At 31.8% G+C, this 25,272-nt stretch overlaps 4 protein-coding genes and 1 long non-coding RNA gene across 5 annotated transcripts; 1 reads left to right on the top strand and 4 right to left on the bottom strand.

Moving 5' to 3' along the window:
* Nucleotides 1-913: 913 nt before the first annotated feature.
* Nucleotides 914-6,647, bottom strand: VSR6 (VACUOLAR SORTING RECEPTOR 6). Its single transcript, XM_011024008.1, has 13 exons — nucleotides 5,922-6,647; nucleotides 4,548-5,240; nucleotides 4,380-4,468; nucleotides 4,111-4,180; nucleotides 3,397-3,480; nucleotides 3,218-3,294; nucleotides 3,001-3,082; nucleotides 2,744-2,826; nucleotides 2,543-2,606; nucleotides 2,298-2,426; nucleotides 1,714-1,817; nucleotides 1,475-1,592; nucleotides 914-1,371 (listed from the first exon to the last, which is right to left on the bottom strand). The coding sequence occupies exons 1-12, from the start codon at nucleotides 6,238-6,240 to the stop codon at nucleotides 1,476-1,478; spliced, it is 1,911 nt and encodes a 636-aa protein (XP_011022310.1). The 5' UTR covers nucleotides 6,241-6,647; the 3' UTR covers nucleotides 914-1,371; nucleotide 1,475.
* Nucleotides 6,648-16,777: 10,130 nt separating this feature from the next.
* On the top strand, nucleotides 16,778-17,303 carry LOC105124131 (uncharacterized). The gene is made up of 2 exons (XR_841993.1): nucleotides 16,778-16,834; nucleotides 17,195-17,303. It is a non-coding gene; the product is annotated as an uncharacterized LOC105124131 (long non-coding RNA).
* Nucleotides 17,290-19,178, bottom strand: LOC105124133 (putative uncharacterized protein DDB_G0284619). Its single transcript, XM_011024007.1, has 2 exons — nucleotides 18,866-19,178; nucleotides 17,290-17,556 (listed from the first exon to the last, which is right to left on the bottom strand). Exons 1-2 carry the CDS (start codon nucleotides 19,101-19,103, stop codon nucleotides 17,426-17,428), a joined length of 369 nt encoding a protein of 122 aa, XP_011022309.1. The 5' UTR covers nucleotides 19,104-19,178; the 3' UTR covers nucleotides 17,290-17,425.
* Nucleotides 19,179-19,639: 461 nt separating this feature from the next.
* Nucleotides 19,640-20,652, bottom strand: LOC105124422 (peptidyl-prolyl cis-trans isomerase FKBP13, chloroplastic-like). The gene is made up of 3 exons (XM_011024443.1): nucleotides 20,561-20,652; nucleotides 20,033-20,213; nucleotides 19,640-19,777 (listed from the first exon to the last, which is right to left on the bottom strand). The coding sequence occupies exons 1-3, from the start codon at nucleotides 20,596-20,598 to the stop codon at nucleotides 19,640-19,642; spliced, it is 357 nt and encodes a 118-aa protein (XP_011022745.1). The 5' UTR covers nucleotides 20,599-20,652.
* An 86-nt stretch (nucleotides 20,653-20,738) lies between these two features.
* On the bottom strand, nucleotides 20,739-22,682 carry LOC105124130 (pentatricopeptide repeat-containing protein At5g66520-like). The gene has a single exon (XM_011024006.1). It carries the CDS (start codon nucleotides 22,470-22,472, stop codon nucleotides 21,177-21,179), a length of 1,296 nt encoding a protein of 431 aa, XP_011022308.1. The 5' UTR covers nucleotides 22,473-22,682; the 3' UTR covers nucleotides 20,739-21,176.
* Between the last annotated feature and the right edge of the window lie 2,590 nt (nucleotides 22,683-25,272).

The following is a 25,272-nucleotide window of genomic DNA, read 5'->3' as shown; positions in this document are numbered from 1 at the left end:
TAAATATAGCTTATTTTATAAAGTATAAATATATATCTAACATAAATGTTTTAAATATAATATTATAGATATATAACCTTGTTAAATATTTTTTTTAAGTAAATTTTCTTTTTAAAACATCAAAATAATTTTTTTTAAATTAATGAAAAAACCAAATTAATTAATAGTATTACTCAAGAGCTAGAAATTTCAGTTTTTATATATGAAGACAAGGAAAGTAAGATTTGTATAAGGTATTATACGTGTAAAAACATAAAAGTGTTTTCCGAAATTTAAAGGAGGAAAACACTTTTTAAATGGGAAAAAGATCATTTTTGCTTTTGTTCGAAATTCTTTTTATAGTTCACCAAGCATCATGAAAATGCTTAAAAACTACTTTTCAGAAGAGTAGTTTCCTCGAAAGAAACAAGGTCTAAATCAATTTGCAAGAATCATACCAAAAGAAACCTAATTTTACTATGCTTGCCTTACTCGAAGTTCATGTGAATTTAGTAAAGAAGACGAGTGGGAGAGGGTGTGTTTTCATTTTCATCAATGGTGCTTCTACTACCCTCCTGCCCTCTGGTCTGCTATACTTTGCAGAGATGCTGTTCTCTGTTGATTCTTACTAATATATTGTAAATAAACAAAGATTCAAGCAGCTCTCGTAGCCCAGTTGGTTAGAGCACCCGTTTGAGTCCGACTCTCAACGAGAGCATTATAAAATTTAGTTAGCCATTTCTATGGGGCATGGATTTTACTCTTTCTATCTTCAGGTAAAAATACCCCCCAGATTAGGGATTAGACTGAGGAGATCTGTCGTGAAAATTCAGCAAGGTAGTCGTGAACTGACCATGAAAGGAGGCGCTATCTGCTGATGTTTGGTCATAAAATTACTTGAGCTTCACAGTACTGCCAACAGGACATTTGAGCAAACATCTCAATATGGCAAATTGCAAAATATAGTCGTTTTTAATTTATAGACCACAGAACTTTCCTTTACACAGCATCAATTATTCTCTGCACATAGCAACTGTTGAAGGGTCTTAATGTTCTTAATACAGAGCAGCATCTCATTTTTAGACATCCTTCATCTATTTATTCTTTTCATCGTATATGTATTAGTCACCTTTACGTGTTCTTATTCATCTTTGGAGCAACATCTTCATGATCTCAGCTATTTTTCTGTACAGAAGGAAAAAAATCACCTGATTCTTCTATAAAAATGAAAAAGAGTATCGTTCTAAAACCGTATGGTAGCAGGAGAACTGGACTTCTCTCTGCTGTGTATAAGAGCTGCCATTTGTTATGAAAATTTACATCCAGTAGCAACGCTATCCGCCCTTCTAATGGTATCATTCTTTGCAAGACTGATTGCTCTAGTTCTTGTATCTGTGAATAGAAAGCAAAGTGAGGAGTCAGGTTGCAGAAAATTTTGACACCAAAGTTCAGACAAATGACAGAATTTGTAACCACCGAGAAAAGGACTTGTTACCTTACACCATTGTGCCATGCCGTAGTGGCTGGGCTTCGGTTGAAGCTTCATTGTTCTGGTTGTTGTCAAGTGGCATGTATTGCGACATGATAGCCATGATCTCCGAGTCCATGTAAGACTGCCATTGGAAAGAGAAAATGTTGGATGATTACATCATTTCTTGCAAGTAAAGATACAAATCAATAACCCAAGATAGACAAGAAAAGGCTGGTCCATATATTGAATGTATGTAGACATACCCGAAGCCTGTATTTGTAGAATATATAACCAGCAATGCCAGCTCCAGTCACAACAGCAAGGATCACAAGGGTGAGGAACCATCCAAATTTGGATCCGCTTCTTTCTGCAGAATTGACAAACAAAGGTCAAAATATCTCACAGGAAATAATTGATGACAAGTTTGCCCTCGGTTTTACTTGATTAAACTTGGATGATATTGCTGATTGACTATCTCATACTCATAGCATTTTGTTTCTAATCATGGAAGTTTTGATGAAGCATAAAGACACCACTCAGAAAGGATTGCTATGTAGCAGAAAAACCTTCTAATATAAAATTAATCAGTATATCGAAGTTTCAGAAAATGAACCTGATATGATTAATACCTAAACAGTGGATTCAATGGAATATTGCTGGGGACAACTGAACTTAAACGAGGTAATGCGAAAAATTAACATTCAAATGAAAGAGCCAGTTTTACTTTGGAAACTATAAATAGAACCTCGTCATTGACCGGCATCTATATCAAATCACAGATGCCATTAACATCTCCTGCAGAAAAAGAGGTCATCTAAAAATTTTAATCTGAGATTGTTTCTCTTACCAATACAAGCATCTTGCTCCTTTATATAAATCAGGTTCCCCTTACATTTGCACTCATATCCACCCCACTTATTCTTACAGGAGCAACCATCACATTGACAAGCAGTGCGCGCGGCACATTCATCAATATCTGGTGCAAAGTTGAAAACTATTACTTGAGAAATATTTCACAAGAAATAAAAAGTTGCAGATGGAGAGTGATATAATGAAACAGTTCCAATAGTCAATTTGATAGAAGATAAGCACCTTCGCATGTGTGACCATCTCCCCGAAACCCTTGTGGGCATTGGCAACCAGATAGCTGGGAGTTCTGCTCAGCATGGAAAGGAATTGTGTCAAGATGGAACGAAAAAAGTTCAAGGGTAGTTATTAAATTTAGAAAAAAGAACTTTATCGACAGGGAAGAGGATTAATGTAATCAGAAGATGAAAGATAATATCACTGAACTGAGCAAGCTGAGAAACTTAATCCATGTCTTGTTTCTGACCAGCATCCTCCGTTGTTTATTGCACACCTTCCAGGTCCAATAGCTGCCAAAAGAATTGTGTGAGTAGCCTATATATGAGTGCAATTGTCTATTTCACATAGGTAAGAAGGTTGAAAACACAACAGAAGAAACAGAATATCATTCCTTCACTGAGATTGTTAGACAGGGACTGGCACTTCCAATCTTAGTGAACGTATAGCCAAAGAAAAGAGCCTACCTGTACAAGACACATAACCATCTCCTGCAAACTGAACACCATTCACAACTGGACATTCACACACCCTTCCCCTAAATGTGTCCTGAACAAACTCAAGATCCTACTATTAGTGAAACAAAAAACACAAAGGACAGCAACAAGTTATATAGAATGGTTTAACTAGGCAATTCTTACGCGGTTAAAAAAATCTCATATTGGAATACTTCTTCTGTATTACCTTGCAAGCAGTCGTGTTAGATTCTCTGTCCTGCCAACAGCCTCCATTCCTTTCGAGACACTCATTAGTCTCAAGTTCTGTCAATAAACATTAAGGAAAAAGAGAGAATTTATCAGCAATTTCCCCTAGTGTGAAGTATCAATCTTGAGTGAAAGACTGAGAGTAAATGTCCCATCAACCAGAACTTAAACAAACTGGAGGATCAGTGGTCTCCTTAAATCCAGAACATATGGCCTTCAGCACCGCAGTCCTCTCCAATTTTCCTACAGAAAGAAAGTCAAGATAAAAGACTCATAATGCCATGATATATATACAACTTCCACGAAAAGGATAACGAGGGTAACTGTAAAAGGTATCCCAGTTCATAGAACATTTTGGCAACAGGCGAGTGAAAATCAGGGAATATTGTGTCTTTTCCTTTAACTAAAATTAAAGTTCCGATAGATGGGAAGAAAATTTAAATAACCAACAAACGTCGGAAAAGGAAACAGAAATCCAAAACATCAAGATTCATGAGATAAGCCCATAGGAAAAAAAACTATATAACCCTATGCATATGGAAACACTTCTAACGAAGAGTTGGCAGGGCAGATCATGATTAACCTGGTGCCACTAGAATGGCCAGAAACATAAAATGGAGAGGTTATAAAGAAATTAATGAAATTTAAAAGCATACAAATCATCAACTGGGGTTTGGGTTATGGGAAGTGATCTATAAGATCTAAAATCCAAAATTGAAACAGTGAATCAAATTCAGTGTTGAAACCGACTTGCTATATAGCGAATTGGAAGAAAGCAGAGCTACATAGTAAACCCAAGTCTTTAACATGCTTAAACACAATCTCCCACTATTTTAATGCATTTCATTTACACTTTACAACGGGAAGACGAACCTCGATATTGAACATTATTAATCACCAATGTTGGCAAGATGGAAACGTCACCACGAGATCCTCGTCCTACCTGAATTCGAGAAACCAGAATATAAAGTAAGAGCCGACCAGTGTTTTGTATGTCCAGACACAGACACATACAGAAAATACACAAGCATGCAATTAAGGGCAATGTATTTCAGTTTAGAAAAGAAATCTGCAGTGGTACTATTTGAAGGCCGATGTGGACTGCAGGAACGGAAAATTGCAAAGCAAATGACAAGTATGACCTGCAGTTCCTGCTCAATTCTGAGCACTTCATTCTCCACATCAGCTTCAGGATCACCCATGCATTTGTCGATCTTCTCAACAGGCAAATCTGCATCCATAGATTGTAATCATCACAAAACTAATGCAAGCAGGATTCTGCAAATACTATACTGTAGAAAAGAACTCACCAAGTGATTTCAAAACATCTTCAGCACATTCTTTGCTATATCTCTTGTTCTTCATGGAACACCTGAAATGGAAATCTGTCACATAATCCCACCAAACCCAAGACCTTCCACTCTCATTAGCAACTCTATGGACACAAAGCTGCCTCAAGTTCTCAAATACCACGTCCTTCCCCTGATATCCCACCCCAAAATCCTGTTCTGGATCAGGAGCACAGTATCTTCCATGGTTTATGCACTGAGATTTGCATTGACTGCTAAGAATGAAAGCCTGAGGACAATACCAAGTAATATAGTGTGGAGTGAATAGAGTGTATCCCCCTCTTTCGAGGATCTGAGCATGACCTTTGAAATTCTTCACAAAATCCATCTGCTCATCACATCGAGCACCACATTCGTCATTGCTGTTCGTCCAAAGCTCATACTCAACTCTCTGATCAGGATGGGGCACTGACTCTCTCCAGTCCAATTTTATGACCACGTCTTCTTTATTCTTCAAGGCTTCCTTTAAGCTCTCTCCAAATGACTTCTGTATGAAAGCTGATGGGATTCCAATCTTCTCTACATACCCGTCAGCGTCATTGCTCACCTCTGGAGAATCCATGGTTATTAGAGTCTCGTCTATGTTATCGGCCACTAGCACTGCCGCAGCTCCAGCTTGTTGAGCATTCCATGCTTTCAAGGCAAAGTAGCACTCTACATTTGCAATAAGAAAAACAGAAAGATCAACATTTGATTTCATCAGCAAAAACTATTACAGAAAGCTCAAAACCTCCAGGATTTGTGAAATCCAGAGGGCTTGATTGAGCTTATCATCATTGAACTGTGTGAATTCAAATCTTTGGGGGAACAATCATCAATCGTAACATTTACATAAGATCATATAGTATTTTAAATCATCAATTTACTTTCACCAAATTCAAATAAAATCAAGTGCAATAAGCAAACAACTAGACTCCAATCCATTACTAAAAACTGAATATGCCTTTGTAAGCTATTCATAAAAACAGAAAACAGCTAGCCATTAATGCTGATTCCATAATTAGTGATCCATCAATCAAATCCATAACAAATTAATCTCACTGGGCTAATAAGAAAGTTGAAGAGAAAGAGAGAAAGCAGAGTGTGTGAGCAAAATCAAACAAAAACCCATTTCATACCAGGTTTACTAGCTACTCCACGAAAGAGTTAATCAAATTGTTAACGAATCAATAAGCAAATCAATAAAAAGATGGATTACAGACAGACTGAAGTCAAAGTCAAAGGAAATCCATGAATCAAATTCTCAACAAAGAAACGAAATTTACACAAGATTAACATCAATCTATGAAAACTCAAGAGGCAAGAGAATAATCGTGAGCAATATATTAGTTATACCTCCACGGTCAAGAAGGAGAACAGTTGGGCGAGAGCCTTTAGACTTGAATGGTTTACCACCATCAAAAGCCTGACAACCATAAGCTCCTTTATCTGGATACACAACAGAACCAACCAAGTAGCCACCATAATCTGGTATACCAAAGTTACCTATTGCACTGTCATGTTTTGATATCAAACTCAGAGGAGAAAGCACTCTTATGTTACTCTTCTCTACCACAAAATGACAAAACACACAACTCTTCCCTATAAATGTTATTACAAGAAACAAAGACACGAGTTTCTTCAGAGAAGCAGTCATGCAAGTGATCATCGCCATGATGATCAAGAAAGAGTATTCATACAAGACTAGCTACAAAGCTGGTTTGGTTTATGATCAATCCTTGTTGAGAATAAGAAAGAATCAGAGAGAAAAGAAAGAAAGAAAGAGGGAGAGGTAGACAAGGGAAACGGGGAGGACGTGTGGTGTGAGCAAGAGTGGACTTTGCAACGGTCTACAGTTGGAGGGATTCCAAGTTAAGTTTTTTGGAGTTTGGTGTTAGAATCTTTTCGCTTACTAGTTTAAATAACAAAGGTGTATTTTAGAGAGGAAGAGATTTCTTGGAAAATTAATTGAAGGGTACGTTTACTTTAACTTGGAGTCATTGTATGCCCCATGAAAATGAAAATAACTCTAACGTAAAGGGTACAACATGAGAGTGGAGGGAAGGAAGGAAGGAGGGAGGGCGGGGAGGGGAGGGGAATTCGAGTATAGATAGATGGGGCTGGGAGCTGACAGAGGCTCCAAGACCTACCTTCTTATTATATTGCGTGCAACTACTTGGAAGTGAGAACGACTGGGAGACAGCGAAAGACATGTTGAATATCATTTGAAAACCAATTATTGTCGTTGCGGTTGTATTTTATTTTTCAAGTTGTTGGACTGATTTCTTCAATTTTAAGGTAAAGTTGGATTTTTTCAGCAATTTATTCTTAATTAATTTATTAGGTACCAGAAATTTGCAACTGCTACTTGGGGGTTCTATATAGGCAGCGAGTGAGTAGAGGAGGCCTTAATACATACATACATACATACATATATATATATATGCAAGTATGTATGTATATATATATATATATATATATGTAAGTATGTATGTATGTATATGCTGAGGTTAATAATACCTTTCTATTTGTTGGAGGGATAATAAAATTCCCACATGAAATGGATTCATCCTATAATCCAATTGTTACATCAAGAAAAAAAAAAAGTGAAACTTCATCATTAGATAATAACGTACATTTAATGTGATTAGTATTTAAACATCCGACATTTGCATGAAGAATAAAGGAACTGTTTTCCAAAAGAAAAATGTGCAGCTTGAATTTTGCTAAATGATGATATTTTATATCCTATTTGATGCAATTCTAGAATCCAACATGCTCGGAAATAGAATTATTAATTGTTTATTTAGATAATGAGTAGTCATACATTCAAAACAGTAATTCATTCTTTAAAATTGATGGAGCAGATATATAGCTGGTGATAGAAGTATGATTCTTAAGAAATAGTTCTTTAATAATGTTATCTATTTTTGGGAAAACTATATTAACAGCTTTGCAGTTCAAATAAACTTTAAAAACACCTAGCTAGACATTGAAACAAAAGAATTATAAAAAGCAAAGGCTACATTATCACTTGTAGAAACAATGGTCCGAACATTGAAAAGAAGCAATGAAGTCTTGGGAGCCAACAATGAAGTGAGACCAGTTAGGGTTCCTAGTTACCAGAATATTAGGTGACGACTTCCATTCAAATTTTCTACTAATAAGAGACAAGAATTCCTTGTCTCTTCATATCTTGCTAGAAACACACCACATCCCATTTGTTTTATGGATGGTGGATGATCGCCGTGACGCTGCACACGTGCGACAAATAATTAAGTTAATGATTTTTTAATAAAAAATTATAATAAATAAAAAAAATAAACATTAGATTTTAGGGACTATAATGTTTGTTATTAACTTTTATATGATATATATTCTAAGAATATAGAATAAGAGAATATAAATATAAATATAAATATTTTATCTAGATAATTCGGAGAATATTTATAATTTCTAAACTTTATTGTTTTATTGAAGAGGTAAATAGTCATTTTATTTTAAAAATTTTAATGAGAAAACATATTTTTTACACAATTATAAGGTTCTATGTATAGGCATTTAGATTACGATCAAGAAAAAAAAACATGAAGATTATATTATTGTTGTTGTTGTATTTGTTTTTTCATTGAATTAATTTAACAATCATTTTTTTCTTAACATTTTTATAACTCGATTGGAGAGGGGAAATTTAGTTTTTTTTTAATCTTTGAATTTTTATTATTATTATTTTAATTTTGAAGTCAACACATGGCATGCAAGTGTTGGTTGGCTCCAAATTAGACAAAAAAAAAAGAACAAAAAAATTGGTTTGTTAGTATAATTATTGTTTATTATTAACGACGTTATTAATATAAAGCTTACGTTAAACAAATTATTAATGTAGAGGAATCAATCCACCTTCAAATTAAAGGCAAAGTTTTCTAAAGTTTGAGGGATTTCTCGGTTTGCATTAAAAGTTTTAGACATCATTTATCTTCTTGAAAGAAACCTTCTAATGAAAATATCCGCATAAGACCATAACACAAAATATGAGGGGTTGGCTTGCTTCTTCTTTTTTCCTGATGAAAGACGAGAATTATATTAATTAACAGATAATTTAGCCATAATTAAAAAAATATATGGCTAAACAGGAGAAGTAGAATAATAAGAGACAAGTTAGAAAATAATCAAACTTAATTAAACACCCTTCCCTGTTTACTAATCAGAAGTTAAGAAATCAACAAAAATATAAATTTATTAAAGAGTATTGTGCCCATATGAGAGAATATATGCTCAAAATAAATTAAAGAAAAGTCAAAATAAATAAGACATTTTTTTGGTAATGATTGTAAATAAGCATTTTTTTCTCTTTTGGGTTGGAAAATGCATGTTCATTATCAGAAAAATAAAAAGAAAAAACAATGAAAACACCGGAAAACAGTTGTTTACTTATGGAAATTATTTTAGTAACATTATAAAAAAATAATTAATTGATGTGAGATATTATAAATTACTTACATGAATATCCCCTATCTACAATTTTCGCCTGCAATTACTAGTGTTAGTTTCCTTGACTTGGTTTTATTTTTTATCAAGTTTCATTTCATGATGAAGTAAGTAAACTCATCCGTTTTTATTCTAACTCATTTACATTTTAAGTTAGAATTTATTTATAATATTTATAAGTTATTTGTATATTCAAGTGTTTTACTTATTTTACAATAATAATTTTACTATATTAATATATGATTTATATTTTATATTAGAAAATAATATAAATTATATTTTAGAATCTTATCTAACAACTTAAACTATTGGGTTGAGATAATTTTTTGACATAGAATCAGAGCCTTGATGATCTAGTAATCACGAGATTAAATCTCAACATCCTTGTTTATTTGATAAAAACTACGCATAAGATAGTATAAATCAGTACAAATTTCTAGTTCAAATGGTTTTTAATTGAGAGAGTATGTTGGAGAATAATATAAATCATATTTTAGAATTTTATTTAACAATATTGGGTTAAAATGATTCTTTGACATTTTAAAGATTATTTGATATTGAGAGATAATATATTTAATTTGTCACTTAATAAAATTTATTGTGGATTTATAACTTGAATGTGTTAAAACTAAAAATATGATAGGTAATTTAATAGATATCAATGATTTTTTTGTTAATTTTAGAGTTAAGTTGAGAGTATGAAAAAATTTGACTTTGTATAGAATTAAAAATAATTAGGGTACTATTTATTCTATAATTTGAAAATTAAACTTTAATGAACAAGTGCTTTGCCTGTATGGTTAAAAACGGGTTCCTCTATGTTAATTTCAAGATTTTGAAAGATTAATTGAGTTATGAGCTTCCTCTTTTCTAATTTACTCAAGACCACGTCATCATACTCTTTTGAATATGCACGTATCGTTTTTTATCCTGCCTTTTCTTCAACATTCCATCAATGAAACATTCAATCAATGAGAAAATGACGAACCTGCCATTTTCTCTCTTCCTTGTTATTCAAGATTCTTCCATTCAAATTCACTATACAGCAAAAAATGACGAAGTGGCACTCAACTAGTCAAATGAATTGGAAGAAAGGAGTGGCGGCGAAGCTGCCACGCTTCTTCTTCTTCTTCTTCTTCTTCTTCCTTTCCATGTATACATGCGTGTATCAATGGGAACTTAGCCTGGATTAGCTATAGCCTATATGTGTATCAGGGAAATGCTTTATCTATTAACGTTCCTTTCATACTAAAATCCCAATACGTGATAGCTTATTGTTATATAATTTAGATTTTGCGGAATATATAGTTATAGATTTCTTCAACTGATCAGGGATGTGTTCATTTCCATCGTCGAGAGACTCACCGGGCTTCGAGCTCAATAAACAGGCACTTAATTCTCGATTATATGATAACCAGATAAGCTAAAATAATAAGAATTCAGAATTGATGTTTCATTGAAGCAAGTTATGGATGGATACACAACCGTTAAGCCATGATACTTCTATGAATTATATATTTACCAGTTCTTGAAGCTTTCGAAACCATATAAAACGCCTTCTGATTAGCGCATAGATGAGTCGAGAATCTCAAGGACTATAATGGGTAATTTGAAAAAAAGTGGATGCAGACAAACATTATCTGTACAGTCTCGTGTATACACTGGCGGGCGGCAGTCTGCAAAATGGGACACATAGGAGGCTCGACCTACGTAGACGGCGGTACCGGATAAATGGCGGGCGGCAGTCCTTTTCTCAGACAGTCAATGCAGGAAAAAAACAAGAAGGAAGGAGGAGGAAGGATTGAGGTATTAGCTAGCGCACCTTAAAGGGAAGTTGAGTGTTGGAAGGGTTAATTAAGATATTTTTATTAGAAATTATATTAAAATAATTTTTATTTATTTTTTAAAAATTATTTTTGAAATTAGTACATAAAAAATAAAAAAATACTAAAAATATAAAATAAAATAAAAAAATTTCCAAAATGTTTTTGAAATAAAAAAATAAATAGAGGATAGTTTGGAAAAATCAAGCTCCTGAACATATCACCTCCCAGACTGGAAGAGTCGACAAGGCGATGTGGTCAATTTGCATTTCTTTTCAAGGTAAACGTGTTCTTGTCTCGGACAGCAATGCCATAAATGCTTGCCCATTAACGTTGTCATGTAGCCATTGAACATGCCCCAGCAAGCCGAGACTCCGGGTGCCAGATATTCTCAAAACCGTGGATCTTTACGAGAACCTAGCTATTTACGAAAACCTATTCTTAAGATATAAGATTACTTAAGAGATAAAACAAAATAGTATCATTTCAAATACTTGAAAGTACTTGCGGAGGATTTGGATGTTATTAAAGCAGATGGATTTTATTGGTATAATTTAGTTGATTCGAACTATCAAAATTGGTGGGGTAATATTCTTAAGTAATCTATTCCAATGTGTCCGTGAATAACATGAATTATGAATGATGTATTGGAGTTTTATTTAATAATTTAAATTATTAGATTAAATTAATTTTTTATTATAATATTAAAATTTTATTGATTAAATAATTATGAGTTGAATTTTATTATTCTTATTTTATTTAATATAAATTAAACATAAAAAAGTGTAGTCATATATAAATTTTAAATTTAAATTTGAGTGAAAATAAACATGTATTAATTTCAAATTCAAACTTGAAAAGGTGTCACATTTAAACTGTTAATTTAAGTTTTTATTTGAAAAAATATATTAAAAAATAATATAAATTATGTTTGATAAAAAAAAATTAATTCTATTGATATAGAACATTTCAAAGAAGAAGAAAATGGGGATGCATAATTTTCTTTATTATGATTAATTTCCCGTTTAAAGAATTTATCGTTATTAAATTATTGATCCAACGCGAACTGTCTTGCTATTGGATATTGTTTTCTGCTTGTTACCTATATTCTTCTCTTAAAAGAAGAGTAAATTATGAATTAATCCCTTTAACTTGAAAAACAATTAATTAATCCTTCAATCAGTACTGGTCATTTTAATTATATTTATTTTTTTCAAAACATATCTTGTTTCCTTGTTTTCCTCTTCAATCTTTCATATTCTCTATCTTATTTCTATTTCTTAAAAAAAAATAAAGAAAAAAACCGAAAAGGGTGGAAAAGATCAAATTATAAATATATTAGAAAACACAGAGACTAATTAATTATTTTTTTAACTTAAAAGGATTGTTTAATTTATTTTATAAAACTATAAAAACTAATATATAATTTACTAAAAAAATATGCATGACATATGCACTTATACAAAGATGTAATTGTTAATATAATATACCCATGACATATGCACTTATACAAAGAAAATGCATAACGTCGGCAACATCTACAAACACGTAATTTTCAATAATACATTTACTAAATAAACCTACGCCTATCATCTGCACATATATTCTTACTAATATAACCGTCACTTTTCTTCGTGTGCTAATTAATAACATATCATTATGGTTGTGTTTAAATAGTGTTTCTGCTTGTTTGAAAGTAATTTTTTTAAATGAATTATTTTTTAAATATAAATTATTTTTAATATTTGATAGTATTATAAAAAATAAATTGAAAAATATTTTTTAATATTTAGCTATATCATGAATAATGAGTTGAAAAATAATTTATTAATATTTTCTTCAAGTTTATTAAAATAATAAGAAATAAATAGGTTGAATTAGAATGAAATTAAAAAAAATAATTTCATAAATTATTTTAAATTAAATAAATTAAAATTAAAATAATAAATATCAAATTTAATAGTTAAAAGATGATAAAATAAAAAATAATTTTATAAAAAATAAATTGAAAAATATTTTTTTTAATATTTGGCTATATCATGAATAATGAGTTGAAAATTAATTTATTAATATTTTCTTCAAGTTTATTAAAATAATAAGAAACAAATAGGTTGAATTAGAATAAAATTAAAAAAAAAATAATTTCATAAATTATTTTAAATAAAATAAATAAAAATAAAAATAATAAAGATCAAATTTAATAGTTGAAAGATGATAAAATAAAAAATAATAATTATAATATCAAAAATTATTTTAAATAAAATAAATAATAAAAAAATGAAGACCAAATGTAATAGATAAATAATTTCAATTAAAAAAATAATAAAATAAAAATAAATAACAATTATAAAAATAATGATCAAGGTTGATATAAAAATCAAATCAAATCAAATCCTATAATCAGCAAATAACATGATATTTTTAAATTTTTATAACTTTTAAAAAAATATTTTTCATTTAAAATAAAATAAAAATACTTTCTTGAAAACTAAGATATTTTTTTTTACCAGAAAGTATTTTTTGTTAATCAACTTTTATAATGAAAAACAAATATAAAAAATTATATTTTATAAAATAAACGGGACCTTGAGATAAAATAATAAATTTAGAGGTAATAAATATATATTTTGTTGAATAAAAAAAGACATAAAATAAAATTTTCACTAAAAATTATAAAATGAATCTAATTCATATATTTTTAAAACAGAAAGTATAGAAAAATATCTTTATACCCATATGCTCGTCTCTAAAAAGTAATCAAGTGTTATTTAAATGCATGTCTATAAACTATAACAAGGATGCCCAGATAATCACATCCTCATATTTTTTTTTTTAAAAAAAACATATTTATATTCTCAAAATCTAAAACAAAAAAAAACTCATACATTAATATATTTATTATAAAAAAACTAAGTTGTAAAGGAAAACATTGTGATGCGTTGCACCGAGCACATGTTTATAGTTTATTGGAGGTCACTGTAGCCAATTTTTTTGGTTTCTATCACTGGATTTTTTTATTTTTTTGTTTGAATCATGTGCTTTTGTTGCATCCTGTGAGTTAAGAGTTTCTTATATTTTGCATATTTTTTTTTATAATTAAATATTTTTGAGAAGATTTCTAGAAAATGGACCGGGGGATGGCCCATCTAGGATTTGCATGAAAAAGTACGGTTTAATTCACATATTCTTTGCTGATTTTTTTTTTCCTTTTAGTTTTATATCCAGGTCAAAAAAATTATTTTGTTTATATTTTAGTCTTTAAATTTAAAAAATAAGAGGGAAAGAGGTAAAAAAAACAAGAGATGGAGGAGAGAAAGTAACCGAATGACTATATTTCAACAATGAAAAAATTAATTTTAATATTAATAAGTTTAATTTAAAAAGATGAGTGTCGTTGTATTTTTTTTATTTTCATCACACTAGAAAAACTATATCATGGCTTTGGAATTTTTTTTTATTGGAGATTATTATTTTTTATTTCTTGACTGGTTAAAAGGTGGTTGGTTTTAGGTTATATATATATAATAAAGTTTATAGGGTGTTTCTTATATGTTATTAAGTGAAAAAAGAGTTGAAAATGGATTTTTTTTTTGCTATGAGATGTTAGAACCTTACACAGTTGTCTAAATCTTTTATATATATATATATATATATATATATATATATATAATGGAAGGGTCATCCACCCATTAAAAAGAAAAGGAAGTGACCAGGATGCAGGTTTGGCCTTTCAGGCCCCCGCACACCTAGCCTCCTTTATTATGTGCTAGACGCCTGTTCTTCTTTTGTAAAGACATTTTATGACTATTTTCCCCCTTAATACTAGCTAAATTCATTAAAATAAAATAATTAAAAATATATTTATGATATTATTTTGTTAAATACCATCAATTTTTACCTTTTTTTAAAAATAGAGTTACAACATTATTTTTATATTAGTAAGGGTTTTTTATTTTTTTTACAATCCTTTATGATATACTTTTATTTTTTAAAATTTTATTTGTTATCAAGTGTCTATTTTGATTATTAGTTAAATGAAAAATAAATTTCAAAATCTCATGGAGACAATGCGTGCAAAGTGTGTTATTAATATATTTTTTAATATATTCATGTCAAAATTATCAAAACACAGTTTTTTTTAATTAAAACCTGCTTTTATAATCATGATAAGTTGTTATTTAAAAAATAGAATTTTTGGTAAAAAAAGCTAGAAAAAAAAGGAACCATATTGATAAAATAAAACGGTTTTAATTACAGACATACTCTCTCTTTTTATTTCAAATCATCCAAACTTTTTTATATTTTTTTAACAGTTTTCGTTTTTTATCAAATACAAAACAGTTACTGTTGGGCGGTTAGGTCGTTGTCTGAATTTATTAAAATACTATAAAAAGAGCTTTATATAAACAAAAAGATTACGCGTGGTATTAAATTCGATAAGCCCGTTTTATTTAACTAGGTTAAAACAGTGGCTACGTCACGCCTTACCTGGCCAATTAAGCCAACAGTTGACCTTGATGAATTTGATCTAGTAGAAATTCCTAAATACTTTATTTATTCGAAAAATAGATCAAGGAGAGAGCCGAAAGAGAGGTGATCCAATAATGGAGTTTAAGTGTCCATTTCTTTCACTCCTACAATGGGAGAAATTAATAGTCCTATTTCCGTCTTCATGCAATCAAGAGCTCTGAGATTAGACTAGAATGAGCTACGAAAAATTAAAATAATATTTTTTAAAAAATTTATTTTTCATATAATATATCAAAACGATATAGAAATATCATAAGAATAATTTAAAATAAAAAAATATATTTTTATTCAAATCAAGCTGAAGAATTCAACGTGCTGCGGAAAGTTACTGAAATACAGCCAGTGCCCCAAAGCTAATTTCCAAAAGTGTGGACTGAGAAGTGGCCAATTCTCCTCCAAGAGAACCCCATCAAGAGGATGTGTGTGCAAATCTCGAGAGTTGAAACTTAGCAGGTAAAACTCGATGATCCATAAATCTAAAATCTGACTGGATTAAATTAGTTAAAAAAATTTATTGAAATAATATTATTTTAATTTTTTTAAAAATTAAATTAAAAATTAACCTGATTAACCTTCAGACCCTCAGTAGACAAGGAATCAGAAATTAAATATTACAACAGCGATGGAGAAGTCAATAGTGCAAGGGCTCTCCTAGACCTTTCATTCCAGTGTTCCATGCATGGCATGAAAGCATTCACAAGGACAGTCGATGCTGAGAACCACCATTGTAGTTAGAAATCGTATTAAAACGAACTTGACCTGTTTGCAGCGTGCTGCACTAGTAATACGAATAAAACTGTATTGAAGGTGTTTGTTATAAATCTCAAGAGAAAAGTTGAGCAGTAAAGAAGAGGGAGGAGGAAGAAATTGGAGAGAGAGAGACCAGGCAAGAATTAAGGGAATATTTTTGTTCATACTTCACACATGGCACCTGACTTGCCTATTTCATTGCTGTCAGACCTGCCCGTGTACAGTGATCCTTGCTTTGAGAATGGTTTGCTGAGAATTGGCTAAGCTTACCTAGTCCTCGTTTGAGAGTGTAAAAAGATTATTATTATTTTAAAAAAATATATCTTCTTCTTTTTTGAAGATTTATTTTTAATCCCTGCACATAAAAAAATATATATTCAAAACACTAAAAAAATAATTCAAAATTAAAAAAAATCAAATTTCTTTAAAAACATAATTGATCCAAAGTGCCAAAGAAAACCTAAAAGCCCTCCTCCCACTTAAAAAAAAAAAAACTGTTAAATATTATTAAATCAGTTATTTTTTATAATATCAATATAGTATTTTTTTTATTTCTTAATATTCATTTTTAACATTAATATATTAAAATAATATAATTTTTTTTTGAAAAAGTACGTGCTATTACAACAACAAACACACAATAAGACTCGTATCAGCTAGAATTGCCCATCTCCAAAGGTCCTTGCCTTCGTTTGTGATTGCAGAGAACATTCTAGGATGGTACGGGCAATTGAAACCCCATCCCTGGTGGAAACTTGGAATATCTCATCGAAATTGTAATTGAGCATGAGCACAAAACTATTAATCAAGGTTTTTGACTGGGAAGAGCTAAACAAAAGAACATGCTGAATAAGCAAGGAAGATCTTCGCAATTTGCCGAATCCCAAAATGGCACAACCAAATAATTGTTTAGCCAAACGGCAAAGAGCTCCTTTTTCGCACAAAATCCAATGATCAATCCCTCACACAGACTAGGCTGCAGAGTTCCCCAGCAGCATAGAGATTGGGAAGCTCAGACCTGGTCAGGATCGGAGTAAGAAATCACACACTCGAATCCATTTATGATCCTAAGTTTCCATCTGAACAGGATGGATTTCATGGCACATGCCCTCCAAAATTCAACACCTTCCAAATGAAAATAGAATCTCAACAACAAGATTATCAAAATGTAATACAGCAGCCTCAATCATACAAAACTTAGCTAACCTAAATTACGAAATAAAGTCAGCAAGAGATGAAAATGTCAATAGCATTATTAGTGCATGCAAATTAAATATGTTTCCTCCTGATCCTCCCCTTTCCATGGTTCTTCTTTCTTGACAGCTTCAATTTCTTTTTTAGCTTCTTCCCTATAGGCTTCAAAGACCTCTTTGTTTGATTGCCATCGTCCAATTCCATATCTGTTGTGGGGCCAAAGCAAGATCATAGTCAACATATTGAGATTTTTGAACGTGCTACCAGGAAATTTATAGTCATTAACTCGTTGAATTTTTAAATTTGCTCCTGACAGATGAGATATCAATCTATTGCTAGTTGCAATAAAATTTGAAAAGGGGGAAAAAGAATTGAGGAAAAGCCACAAACATAAGAAACTGGAAAATCTATAAGATCATCAATTGAGCTTTCTGAGCAAAAGTGTCGATTCTAGCACTGTAAAAAAGGAAAGCACTCGTACGCAAAAGAAGTGTGATTTTAATAACCACAGAAATTATCAATTGAACCACACTCCACGCTTATAATCATCCTGTAACCAATTGTGTCAATCTACTTTTCAAAAGATCTACACTGACAAACAAACAAGATTTCATTTATTCAAGCAACTCTAAAAACAGAGTGTAAGAAGCCTACAAAGGAAGCTGTAAGTTTGTAATCACAGATATTCATGTGAGAAATACACCATTTGTTTCATCAAAGGCAATTGCATACCAAGAATAGAAACAAAATTAAATTTCCAGAGAACCAAACCAAGTAAAATATGAATCAAATACCTATATAATACACAGGATTCGCCTCATAGAGAAGATTAGATTGCTCAACACATAATTTCAGACATATGCTTGTCTTTGATGCTAGTCTAATCATCGGCCAATAAACTATCACAACAAAATGAAAAAAAAAAAACAAAAAAAGAGAGATTAAAATGAAAGAGACTCAGAATATGGGTGGATGGTCGTCAAGGCCTGTAAAAGCCAATTACGACGATGGAGACCTTTCCCACTGAAATCATCACAGTCCCTTCCGCATCCTCACAGGGAGGAAAATAAACACAGAAACTCCTAAATCAACAACCAAACAATGTGAAGATGTAGAAAAAAGTAAACACCCTACATGAGGATCTAATAATTAGGCTTAGAAACACCTTGTAGCCCTTCTCAGTTGCTAATAAGGAGTAAACCATCATGGGCAATCACAATTTATGCCAAGAAGAATCTAGTAGCCACTTGCAGATACTTCGTTCAATTCTAGTAACAACCCCTAAATGAGGAATTTATAAATAATGTTCTCCGTACTAATGCATTACTACGAGTTAGCATAAAGTAGACATCAATTATCAAATTCCAGTATTCAACAATGATGACATGACCATTAAAACTTAATTCCAAACCCATATGAATTCCTCGTTTAACCTAAATAATCAACAAGAGAAAAAAGAACCAAAGACAGAACATATCATAGTAGAAAAAAGGAAACGAACGAAACTAGACATACCAATTTGAGTATCTGTGGTGGAGGTGGTGGTGGTGGTGGTTGTTGTCGTTGTGTCCATAGCAGTAGAAGAGGAAGAAGAAGCGAATGGAGAGGTTTTAACTGGAAGCTTGGGAGCTGCGAGGGCAGCTTCTAGAACAGCAAACTTCGCTTCATCTTTCTTGTCACAAAGAGGCTGTACTAGATCTCTCCTTATTGCTCGTAGCCTCTTCTCTCTCTTCGATCTCATAGATTTCGCCATTTTTTTCGAACAAGCTTTGCTTCGGCGTAGAGGTTTTGGTGGCTTAGCTTCAGGGCTGCTAGGGTTTTGTAGGTTTGTGTGATTTTAATCGGTGAAGCGATTAGAGGATGTTTGGTTTTGAGGATTAGTATTTCTATTTCCGGATTAGGATTTGCTTGTACGAGTTCAAATGAATCTCAGCCCTTGAATGGCTTTATTAGAACTAGAATCCTCACTTTTTCAATTTTGGCTAATTGGTCCAAAGATCTCCCAAACTTGAGGTTAAATCCAACTAAACCCTTTACTTTTTAATTTTTTTTTTAATTCCAATCTCTCGAATTACCAGGTCAAGGCAATGATGTAGTACAGCTGTACAAAATCCAATATGGCCCTGCATGCTAACCTGGAATCTAAATCGGTTTAGATTAAAGAAGAAGAAGAAAAATTTAACTTAATCTAATTTAATAAAAAAATCTATATTAACCCGAGCAAAATTTAATCAAAATAAATTAACTTTTAATTAAAAAAACAATCAAAATGATATTATTTTAATTATTTTAATAAATTTTTCTGAGCTTCAACTTGCGTTTATACGGGCATGCCTCAAAAGCACAGCATACCCCCGTGAGAGGCTTTCCACGATTATGGCTGCTATCGAAAATCTTACCACTCTCCAATTTCCCGACATGATGTGCCTGTGCATTTGTGCATCCACATAATTAAGTACCCGGGTAAGCATATAAAAAACTGCAAATCTCCAATATATCACATGGTTATGTTTTAAAACCGGCTTAGGTGTGATTCAAATATGATGGTATACACTATATAGCTCATAAAAATTGCCAAACGGTGACTGCCCACAAAAACTTGTGGACATAACTAACGATTTTGGTTGCCTGCTTTTCTTCTGAAGTATGAAATGGCTAAGAAGGAAGGAATTTCATAATTACCTTAACGAGCTGTCCCTTGACAGCCTCAGGGCCAGAGCCCACAGTTTTTTCGAAGAAGGCAAGCCCGGAAGGAGTAACTGTTAGTTCACAAGGAGCTTCTTCCGCTGTTGCTCTGAGCTGTAGTTGTAAAGTAACATCAAGGAAGCTTTTGCAGAAGCTGTAGTTGTAAAATACTTCTCTTCTCTTGAAAAACGTTTGTCTTTTACTCCCTTAAATCTGAAAGAGAGAAACAGAATTGGGTTCTTGAAACAGTAGTCTAGGGGTGGAACTGTTAAAAAGAAAGCTATCAAGATTCAAGCACAGTCCAGTTTACAATAACAAGAAATATTTTACAGGATACGCTTCTAATGAAGCATATTTTGTGAAATCATAATTTCCTTTTACAGTCTGTAAACCTCAGATACTGTTAGCAGAGCCAGAAATCCCAGTGTTAAAACGTTGATGTGATAGATTTCTTTGTCCTGTAAATAAAACCACCATATCTTTGGAGATTCTGATTGCTAAAAAGAACATGCGACAAACAAAAACATCCTGGTTGTAGCCTTGGTGCTAGCTTGTGATGGCATTCCCCCATTCTGATTTTGCCAGAATCCCAAATGAGATCAACTTTGATGACAATAAGTTTCAAGGGAGATGCAAGTGAAAAAGATTCGAGTCCACGCTGATCTACTTGATGAGTAGAAAACAAACAAAACCTACCTCGAAATTATGATAAGAAAACCAGTAGAACTGATTATTTCACCTTGATTTAATGAAAAATCGCAAACAAAAGTATATATGAATACATCGACGTGTAAATAACACTAAAAGTCCAGCTGATTTATGGATCCAAGCTGAAGAGCAAAGGTTAGTCAACCTCGAATTGTCACTAGTCACCATCCAAAACAAATGACAGAGCACTAAGCCTAAAAATTCTTCTTCCCCAGTGCCCATGTTCATCTTCTGAGATTCTGTTGACTCAAGAATTTTAAGAATAGAAACGAAGTTAGATGGAAATCAAGAATATGCGATCGTCTCTCTATGAACAAGAGACAGTAAGCCCATTACAATCAGCATGCGGTTTCATTAATTAGCGCACAGTTCTTCGGTCTTTATGTGCTGCCTGAAGACAGGAAAACTGAGCTCTCGATAACAGTAATCCACTTCAGATACAGCTAGAGCCCCTGGCTTTTCTCACATTTTGGTTAAGCACTAAATTCCTCACCCTTTCTGCATCATCCCATTTCTTATTTAAAGCATACAAATCAGATACAAGACTATAAATCCCTCCATCATTCTCTGGTTTTATATCCCTCAAGACCTGCCCTATCACTCTATCAGCAATGTCAAATTGATTATGCATCTTGCACGCTGATAAAAAGGAACCCCAGATGACAATGTTAGGCTCAAATTCCATCTCTTTAATAACCTCATAAGCTTCTTCTAACAACCCTGCCTTACCAAACATATCAACCATGCATCCATAATGCTGAATTCTAGGCTCCAAACCAGTCTCTTTGATCATTTTAAAATACTTGCGACCCTCTTCAATCAACCCCTCACGCGCACAGGCATTAAGAATCCCCGTGAAAGTCATCTCGTTAGGCCTAACACCTGCTTCTTGCATCATCTTAAACAACGATAACACCTCTTGACAAAAGCCGTGTTGCGCTGCACCACATATCAATGCAGTCCAAGTCGAGACATTTCTTTCTTGCATCAAAACAAAAACCCAGACAGCATTCTTCAAGAATCCACACTTGGCATACATGTCAACAAGAAGCGTGCCAATATCCACGTTCAACTCCCACCCATTCTTCACTACAAAGCCATGAACTGATTTCCCAGCTAACAATCCAAGAGAACCCATGTGTGCACAACCCGATAAAACAGAACCTACAGTCACTTGGTCTGGTTTTGGGTTCTCATTAGCCATCATTTCTCGAAAAAATGACAACCCTTGATCCCGAAACCCATTATTAATATAACAGGTAATCATGGCGGACCATGAAGCTGCATCCCTCACAGGCATAGCCTCAAAAAGAGAACGTGCTTTATTGATACTCCCTGACCTTGAATACCCAGTAATCATCGTGTTCCATGTAACTATATTTCTCTGAGGCATTTCATCGAACAAATCACACGCTTGATCAAACGACATGACAGCGTATGCATGCAGGAGGCAAGTGGAAACATAAACATGTGTATTGAAGCCAAGTTTGATTATATGGGAATGCAAGTGGTGAATTATTGTGAGGTTCTTGAAATGAGTACATGATTTTAGAGTAAATAGTATTGAGAAGGTATCAAAAGGTATGGATTGGCGGTGCATATGAGTGTAGAGTTGCAATGCTTTGAGAGGAGAAGAGGCGTTTTTTATGGCTAAAACCCATGTGTTGTAGCTTTTTCTGGGAATTTGCCATTTTGTGGATTTGAGGAAGTGTGAGAGAGGAACTAGCATGGCTCATTGCGTGGAGGTGGTGCTTAGTTCCATTAAAACAGTGCAATTGGCATGGATGAAGAAGAGTCGAAACCAAAATGACAATAATTTCATTGGCTTGCTTTAACACAAGCCGATACAGGCATCGAATCAGCGGAAACGAGTTGGGAAACAGCTATCACCCAGTGTTGAGTTCAAAAAATAATTAAGTAGGTTGGGAGGATGACTAATTCTTCGGACTGTTTATTTTTTAGAAAAAGATAAAAAAAAGAAAAAAGAAAGAATTTCTCAATTAAAATTGTATGTACTGACAGATAAACCACTATCTTGTAGTTTAAAAAACCCAATAGACTATTTTGTTTTTAATTATTTTTTAATGTGAAATATATCTTATAAAAAAATCTATCTTGCATGCTTAAAAAACTCTTTATTAATAACAATTTCATTATTATATTGCTCTAATTTTTAATAATTTATATTTAGGTAAAGAGTGAAATTACACTAATTTACAGTAAGAACAATAAAAGTTTTAATATACACACACACACAAACACACCCATAAACGCTTGGCGTCTTTCCAAAGGCCAGGCGAGGGGGCTTGTCGGCTTGACGTTCTATACCCATTAGCGCTTGACTTTTTTAAAAAATCCAGGCTCTTATGTTTTAGTTTCAAATTGTAAGGAGATGTTTTTTTTTTTTTTTAAGCTGGAAGAAGAGGTGAATTTCCTGCTCACCTCTTCACAAATACTTGTAAACTCCTTACGGATACTTATAAAAAAAAATATTTATTATTTTAATTTATTTTTTAATAATTTATTTTTTAATATTAAATTTATAATTTATTTGGTACTTATAAAAAAATGTTTTTTTATTTGTTATTTTAATTTATTTTTTAACATTTTATTATTTAATATTAAATTTATAATTTATTTTAATTTATATTTTATAAGATTATTCTAATGATCTAATTTATAGATTTAACAAGTTAGTTTAAATATATTTATACTATTCTAGTTTTATGATCTAGTTTACAGATTTAACAAGTTAGTTTAAATATATTTATATTTTTTTAAATGATTTTTTTAATTTTAATTTTTAATGTTGGATTGATTTTAAATTAAGCTGAATAATTTATTTTGAATAATTTTTTACAAGTTTATCTTATTTTCATTATTCAAGTTGCGTGTTTGACATGTTAATATGAGTTGACTCAAATTGTCTTTTTATTTTTTTATTTTTTTTTATTTTTTTTTATTATTTAATTATTTTGAATTGATTGAAAATTAAATTTTAAAATTTATTTTGATTTGATTTTTATAAGGTTAATAGAGTTTATTTCGGTTGATTCAAGTTGATCTAATATATTATTATTTTGATAATTAAAAAATTATTATTTTAAAATTTTATTTTAAATCAAATTTTATTTTAATTAATTATTTAGATTGATTTTAAATCCACGAGCATATCATTTTGTATCAACATAACTTTCGTGTAGTTAAATCTTTTTGTACTGTGTATTTTCTTTTATGTTAAAAATTAAATAACTTGACTTACTGGTACACTTTTGACGCTATTTGGACAAGGGACAACGCTACGCGATCCGTACGAACAAGAAATGACGTGGACATTCTTGTTGAATGTTGAAATACGGAGATAAATCAATGGGCTGTCCAGTCGGGGACATCCGATAAAAAAAAAGAAAAAAAAAGAGAGAGGATAAATGAATGGGTTAATCATGGAAAATGACACCAATTTGCTAATTAAAAATTAAAGAAGGTTAACTACGTAGGCAGTGACTAAATAGAAAAAATTAAGAATTAAAAATTTTATCTTTTTGTAATTTTAAATTTGAGTTATTAATTATTTATCACCGAAAACTTATATAGTTATTAATTTCAGAGTCCATAAAATTATAATTTTATGGTGCATGCAAGTTAATTAGAGGATAAATGAATGGGTTAATCATGGAAAATGACACCAATTTGCTAATTAAAAATCAAAGAAGGTTTTTCGAAAACATCTTACGACACTGCCTTGAGTTTATAGGAATACAGTCTAGGAATTAGTATTAATTATAAATAAATCAAGACGTCTAAGGAATATAATTATTAGCCATACTTACGTGCCAAATTAAATGAGAGATATTTTGAGACGACAGAGACACAAAATTAGTGGGGGGGAGGGGAGGGGGCTCCGGGGACTACAGAAGGATTTATTACATATTGAGAGCTTGACAAGTGGGGATAATCAATTTTGTTTGGCTTTTGATTATTAAAAACTTAAAAGAGATAATCATGGAGTTGTCGGTAAAACTCTAATCTAAAGATATTGAGATTTCATAATGGAACGGTGGTCCATATCGTCTTGAATTTGTTATCTAGAAGTTTAACCATCAAATTAAAAGCAGTGCCCCCCCACATGCAAGCCCCACTCCCTCAACATTAGCGAAAAAAAAAAGCCAAGCTTAATTGACTGCTGCAAAAACCAAGGCCAGGTCTCTTTTTTTTTGTCAATTGATTAAAGAACAGGACTATATATTGTGGTTTAGCCTCTTGGATCTGTGTTCTAACCTTCTCAATCTAGTTACAGAACAGAGCTATATGGTTTCTGTGCTTAACTGAACCATATATATATAGCTGTCTGGGTCAATATATGTCTACGTGAGCATATTATATACTTGTATAAATACTTTTCACGTATATCTGCAGCTAATTATATATGGTCGCATATTCTGCTACTATACCTTCGAGCTAGTTTTCGTTCAATCTATAACAAATCTAGCAGGTTATGATTGTATCTCTACAAAATATATATATATATA

Source organism: Populus euphratica, unplaced genomic scaffold, assembly GCF_000495115.2.
Source record: "Populus euphratica unplaced genomic scaffold, PopEup_1.0 scaffold4.1, whole genome shotgun sequence".
Classification (NCBI taxonomy): domain Eukaryota; kingdom Viridiplantae; phylum Streptophyta; class Magnoliopsida; order Malpighiales; family Salicaceae; genus Populus; species Populus euphratica.
The sequence above is the reverse complement of the archived record's forward strand: the minus strand, read 5'-3'. Positions and strand labels throughout refer to the sequence as shown.